This window comes from Sinohyriopsis cumingii, chromosome 16, assembly GCF_028554795.1.
Source record: "Sinohyriopsis cumingii isolate HCF-2022 chromosome 16, ASM2855479v2, whole genome shotgun sequence".
Taxonomy (NCBI): domain Eukaryota; kingdom Metazoa; phylum Mollusca; class Bivalvia; order Unionida; family Unionidae; genus Sinohyriopsis; species Sinohyriopsis cumingii.
The window spans coordinates 89,209,890-89,217,073 of record NC_142976.1 but is presented as its reverse complement, the minus strand read 5'-3'; the positions used below and the strand labels follow the sequence as shown (position 1 = coordinate 89,217,073).

Genomic DNA, 7,184 nt, shown 5'->3' with positions numbered 1-7,184 from the left:
ACTGTTATTTTTGGATAGTAGATGGAGTATATGTTGTAGAAAGAGTAGAAAAGGAATGGAAATATCCAGTTACAAGGGATTTTGTGACCAGACAAGTGAGGAGTCTGAAACTAGCTATGGATCTCCTTGACGGTATGTTAGAAGAAGAAGTGAAGAAAATAAGAGGATTCATTAACCCTCCCTATGTAAGAGTAGGTAGCTTGAAGGAAGCTCTGGATAATACAACATTAGTAAGATGCTTCCTACAAGATATCTTAGTTTGGAGTGAGTGGTCTTTTGTGAAATGGGGTGTTGACCAACTTATAAAAGCCGAGGTACTTATGAAACGAGTGCTGACCAAGAAGTAGAGAACATAAAGGAAAGGTGGACAAAAGAAAGAAAGGAAGAACAGAATAAGAAGAAGAAATTAGAATTCGACCAACTGAATAACAACTGGATGAAAATACAGGCCAAGTTCCGAGCCATGGGTCACCCGGACTGGATACCAGAAACAGAAAAGAAAAAGAAGAAAGGAATGATGGACAAAATAAGGGGATGGTGGAAAAAGTTAAGAAGTTAAAAGAAGAAGAAAAAACCCAAAGACCCTTTTCAGGTCCCCCATATTTCTCGAAAAGAGATAGCCTTTCAATTGCCTACCCCTTTTTTAAATTTAAATTTAAATTTAAATTTAAAAAACTTTAAAAAAAAAAAAAATCCCATGTTCAATTCCCCTTGAGGCTAGAGTGACCCAAGACTTTTTCCCATGTTAAATTCCCCTTGAGGCTAGAGTGTCCCACGATTTTTCTCCATGTTAAATTTCCATTGAGGCTAGAGTGTCCCAGGGGTCTCTGTAATGCTAATTCCCATTGAGGCTAGGGTATCCCACTTAACTACTTGCAGTTATTCTTCAGTAACAAATAACATTACAATTTTCAACCCAGATTTTCCTATTTTGTTCGGGTTTTGGTACTGTATTTGAGTGGAGTAAATTTTTGGGCCCAGGAAATAGGGTTGGAATTGATAACGTGGTCCATTTTTTGGGTGGTGGTTGCCCCAATATTGGAGTTGGTTGCATTTTTTCGCCGTAACTCTTGGTGAGGTTTATGGATAAATTATTTTTGGCATGGGAAATGGAGTTGGTGGTGGAAGAGTTTTTACTTGTGACTTTGGTTTTTGTTGCTCGCCATCCCTTTCTGCTACGTTAAATGTTTTCATGTTTTCGAGGCACGACGTTTCTTCCTGATTTATTAAGTTCTAGTGATTATGGCATGGAACACACCATTACTTAATGAATTATCTTTCTTTTGTTTGAACTACATTAATTAAATTAGCCAACATCGCCTCATAGTAAATAGCACTGTAGCTCTCAGTGGGAGTGAGAGAGAAAAAAAGTTAGATGATATAACATATTTGGGTCAAATTAGTTGTGTGACACCTATGTTATAGGATGTGTTGGATTGATCTGAATGGCATGCACTAATAGTTTTAATTGAACACCTAACACGCAACACTCGAGTTGCAAATCTAAGTAAAAAGATATTCACTATTTAATTGAGAATAGCCTAGAACGATATATATAATCAAGATGGCTTTAGAAATAAAGAACAATACATATGTTGGAACAATCCCTATGTTTACATATATTTATGTATTTGCTACAATTACAGGTGACTAACACTTGTCAAGTGATAACATGTCTTTTGTTCCCATTGTATTTCAAAATCAAACACAGCCCACGAACTAGTCTAAATCATCCAACTGATTTATATCCTTTTTCCTACGACCTGTACGCTTTCAGTTCAAGGGCCTCGCTGATTTCCTAAGTGTGTGATCAAGGACGAAAATGGCTGACACAACCCAAGAGGATGTAGACCATTGGTCAAATCAAAAGGATGACTATGAACTTAAGGAAGTAATTGGTTAGCATCATACATATTGTTTTGTGAGAGATAATATTCCTGAATATATCTGCTAAAAATGAGGGATTTACTTGCTCAGTGTAGAACAAATTGTTATATGCTTTTTATGTTACATGTTTTCGAGGCACGATGTTTCCTCCCAATTTATTAAGTTCTAGTGATTATGGTATGGAACACACCTATACTTGATGAATTATCTTTCTTTTGTTTGAATAACACCTACCAGTGAGATAGTAATGTAATTAGTAGATCATCTAGAACGTGGAAAGGAAAATTAATTTACGTAGTGAAACGAAATACTTAACGTACGATGGCTCAGACTGACCATAAAACCCCCACCCACCATGCAGATGGACGATTTTTGTGGCTGATTTCAACAATTCATTAAATCATGCAGATGAAGACAAACGTTTTGGCAACACATTGGTGTACATTGTAGTCACTGGTACTAATAGTATTACCCCTACTTCGTGGAGTTGGTACTAAATCGTTCCTATATATAGCAATGAAGCAGCCAGGTGAGTCAGATCCGGCTTTTTTTCAGCATATTGTCAGAATGTTTGAAGATATTGCATAAGCATCGTTGCATAAATTGAATACCAGTTGAATATCACAGCTAAAACTGGACCAAGATCTAGAGAACAATAAATAATTTAAAAATAGAAACTATAATGAGCAGTAACAGAGGTCTCACTAGGATTTTAAAACTAGGAGTCCAGGACTCCCATTTTGGTAAAAATAGGAGTCCCACCATCAAAAGTTGCAGTCCCTTCTTTCCAACAGAATCAACACAGATGTGAGTGCATCTGCTTTTAAATGGAGAGGTTTTCGTAATGTAATCACTTACTATAATATAGCTTCATTACAACAGTCCATTGACGGGATCGCAAATTTATGGTTTATTTATTTGTATACATGCTTGTAGTAATTTTAGGCAAATAAATAGTATCTGATTTGCTGTTTTTTCCCGTATTTTTGCAAATACGTGTCAAGTCAGAAAACAGCTTAGATCTTAAAGCACACCTCGTGAATTCCACAACATAGCATTGTCCCATACATTTCTGACCTACATAATTTGCATTCTAAAGTTAAATCTTTAATAAAATAATGCCTAGGCTTTGGTTTCAATGATATGCATATTTTTTTCTGAATATATTTGCCCGATGATTTAAGAAAACAGACAATCTAATAAACTGGTACATCCCAGACTTAGCGAAATCCGCCATTACTACCCGTTAGGCCCACTGGTTCATTTACAGTTTCAAACTAATTTTGTGACAAAATAGTGTACAAGAGGCAGTTAATATATATCCAGATCACCAATTTTGATCTTAAAACACAAGTGTGTATGTTTTATCATGAAAGGATAGCATGCAGGAAATTGATAGTTGCTACCTTACTGGGAAAAGGGTTAATGGTCAATCAGCTATCAAAACATAATGCTTGTGAATGGGCAAGAGTTTGTTTGTCAACGTAATTGATATAAAAACTAGGCCTAGCTACTGATGCCTTGATGAATACATTTCGCTACAACACTAGAAATAGCCGGGCTAAGGCGAGGGGCATTATACAAAAATATGGTATGGTCAGTCAATGTACCTCTTATATAATCGCAGGGTGAAGTTGTTTTCGCTTTCCAAACTGAAGAAGGCGAAGCTTTCATTTTTAGGCAACTTGTCACCCACTTATGAATAGCATTTTGTCTAAGTCTCAACATGTCTTGATTCTGAGGTCACGTGCACTGCTTATTCCGCTACATTTGGAAATGAACACAATAATGAAAGCTAAAGTTGTTTGTTTGATGTACTTTTATAAATGACCACATGTACATCTCTGGGTCTTTCTGCCTCTGAATTCAATCACTGTAAATATCAGTACATTTTCCCACCTGGCCGCCAGTCAAAACATTGTTTAGTTGCTGCCCAGCTATTGCATCATGTTCTTTTTTATGTACTCTTATAAACTGGCAACATGTATGCATCAAGTGATCTTTCAGTCACTGAATTCTGTCATTGTAAATATCAGCACAGCTATTTGATCAACACATTTTCCCTGCAAAGCAGGTGGCTGAAGCAGGACTGGTGTACATGCGTACGGAGGACTCCAGCCTCAGTGATTTTCTGCATCCCATATTAAAAATTGGCATCCAAATACGCGTAATCAAGCGTTTCCGAGATCTCTGAGTAAAGATATGCTAAATAATAATAATGATAAAACATACATACATACATGCATAAATACATACATACATACTATTTGTTATTAATAGCATTACAGTTTTGATTTGTTTTTAAATTTATTTATCCTTCTCAAGATCTTCAATTTCCGCAATGTCTGTCTCTGTCTCCCAAAATTCTGCCATGACGACCAGACCTAACCGCAGTTCTGTCCCAATCATTGGTCAGTTCTGTGTGATATACTTCTTGCTAGAAGGTGTCCAGTTGTTGTTCTTGCCATGGTGTGATGCCGCTTTTCATGAATGCGTCAGCAGTTGGAAAAATAAGGTCATTAATAGATGTATACATAAGTGTTCTGACAGGGTTTATTACTAATACGTGAGTGTTCAGAAGGATTTGACACCATAGGCCAAAAGAAAATGGATTTTAGTTTCCGTCTGCATACCAAGGTCAGTTGAAATAAATTTGTTAATTGCTAGTGAGCGTCTGATACATCAGAACTGATGGGAGGTTAACACCGCGTAAAACTTCGGTATGGACCACAACATTGGTCTCTGCTTTCAGGGAAAAAAGCGGAGACCTACTTATTGGTCTGTGCTGAAACATGGGTAGCAGAGCTTCTATCATCTTCAGATTGTTTTATTGATGCTGTGATTTTGTCTCATCCTTGAGCAAATTTCTGTTACAAATCGGGAAGGAATTAGCTTCTCCATAATGAACCATGATCTATTCCATTCCCTTTATTTTATTTAATACAAAAGACATAAAGTGAAATAACAAAGCAGGTCTGCTTTTAATTGTGCATAACAATACATTTAATACAGCTGGAAATGCAAGATCAAAGAACAGTCTGCATTTAATTAACACAACCTTCATTGCTATTTATTTCTTAAAGTGTTGCTACTGATGGGCATTAGTGACATTTTTGCTGATCAGAAGTTTCTCAGGATTGTTATTTATAGTGTATTGGAATTTATTTTGTAAAGAAAATGTAACAAAATATTGGACTTATTATATGTTGAGAATTTCATGATTCAACCAATTGCCATTTTCGATTGAGAAATGAGTAATATATCAGGGTTTTATTTATTAATTCTGATCACTTTGGTGAAAACTTAACTGTTTAGTAGTATTATTCATATTTGATAATGTTTTAAGCTGTTCAATTGCACAAACAATATAGAGAAAGCTAACTTGAAGCTTTTGTACTTGTACTAAGGACTTTTATCAGCAGACTGGTTTAATCTATTAACATTAGCTGAGGGATTCTTGAGCGATGTAATGGCACCCATATAATTTTGATCACAATTTTCTTCACGTTCAACAAATAAGGATCAGTTCTTTTGACATTTTCAAGGAGACAAAATGGGACCAGTGCCTACCTCCAACATTATAAGTGGGTTTGCAAATTATTATTGAGGGATCAGTGTATATATATATTCTCACCCCTAAACTATACCATGTTTGTATGAGGAGCAGATACATCAGCATTAAAGTTCTGTTGTTTGTGAAGACAGTTGTATCTATATGTATATTAATATATTTATATGGATCATCTATTTTTAAAAACAAGGGGAGATGGAGTAAGTTTTAAGAAGTTAAAGAAAAATATGCTGTAAGACACAGCATTGTATCTAAATGTGCATGGCAGTATATGAAGTTAACCATGATTGGGTAGAAAGGTAACTTGAAACCTCAGGAATAACAGAAAAGAAGAGAACAAGTAGATAATGAGGGGATTAAATTTGTGGGCTAAACAATTGTGTACGCATTATTTTAAGATCATGAAAAAAACTACTAAAACTCAGTTTCATTTTCAGCAAAACGTCGGCTGAAGATGATGGTTACCAAATCCAGAATTTTTTTGAGAGTGAGACCTTTATGTAGGATTGCCAAAGACATGAGTATATAAATACTTATTTTCACTAAAAGTAGGTAAATGGTATGTTAGGATAAGACCAGTTAATTTTTGGTTTGCAGAATTGAAAAATCTCCATGATTTGATGCATCTTTGGTTTGGGGATATGTACCATAACAACACATGAATTCAAGGCAGTGCCATTTCAGACTGGTGGTCTATTTGTCTAAACTCCACCACCAACCACATGCACACAGCACATATTTCATGTAAAGACTCTATTAAAATGATTATTTTTATTATTGTCCAAATATATAATCAGTGCTCAAAAATCTGATTGCCCTATGCCCGTGGACCTTTTAATTTCAGATTGGGATCCTCCAGTATTCTAAGTGATTCGGTTGTTGGGCATGTTATAAAAGATATAATTTGCCTGAGAAAAATGCGGATGAATGTTTAAAGTTAAAGTTTAATAATACGTCTGTCCTTTGGACACACTTAAACTGGCGTAAGGAAACACTAAACTAATGAACACCATCATATTATTGTAAATAGCAATTATAAATCAAGACATGCTTCAGATACTAAAGAACATAAACACTATTGATCTAATGAGTCAGAAGGACATTGTTAGAGCAATTAGACAATGGCAGATATCTGGACCTGGAGGAAAAATATTGCTTAACTTGAAATGTTCTGAAATCCAAATAAACACACAAATCAATTTAACTTGATTTTTTTGTTGTTTCATATTGAAAGTGTAGCAGTTGCAACAGTGTGTGACAAAAAATTTGTCCTGATGATAAAATGCCCCCATGGTCAACATTCAGTGAATGTAGGCAAAAAATTGTGAGAAAGCTGCAATACCAGGCTTGAGGTGCAATAATGTACATGTATTATTGCAGTTAGGTCTAACTGACTACGTGTTAATAACTATATATGTGACAAACATTGAATTTACTGAGCAACCCAAATGTCTGCTATAAAATCCAGTTTATAAAAGCTAGATGCCCAGGGACAGCCTTGGATTTTAATACATATTTCTGCCCCTGGATTTGTATATAAAAAAGAGGGAATTTACCATGGTAAGCTGTAGAAGTAACTCTGATTTTTGTTGCAGAAGTAGGTGATTGCAGCAGATGTTTTTTGCTTAAATGTTATTATGCTTTTGGGAATTATTACTGTTACAAATTACTTGTTATTTTAGATACTACAGGAGTAGATTTTAAAGACAATAAAGCTTATTACATT

General features: G+C 35.2%; 1 protein-coding gene across 3 annotated transcripts in view; it reads left to right on the top strand.

Moving 5' to 3' along the window:
• Positions 1–1,771: 1,771 nt before the first annotated feature.
• Positions 1,772–7,184, top strand: part of LOC149780967 (serine/threonine-protein kinase OSR1-like) — a 79,708-nt gene continuing 74,295 nt past the window's right edge. For all 3 annotated transcript variants that reach the window (XM_089938079.1, XM_089938078.1, XM_089938077.1), the window contains exon 1: positions 1,772–1,898. In XM_089938079.1, the coding sequence (XP_089794205.1) occupies positions 1,823–1,898 (76 nt within the window). In that variant the 5' untranslated portion in view covers positions 1,772–1,822. The remainder of the gene's footprint in view (positions 1,899–7,184) is intronic.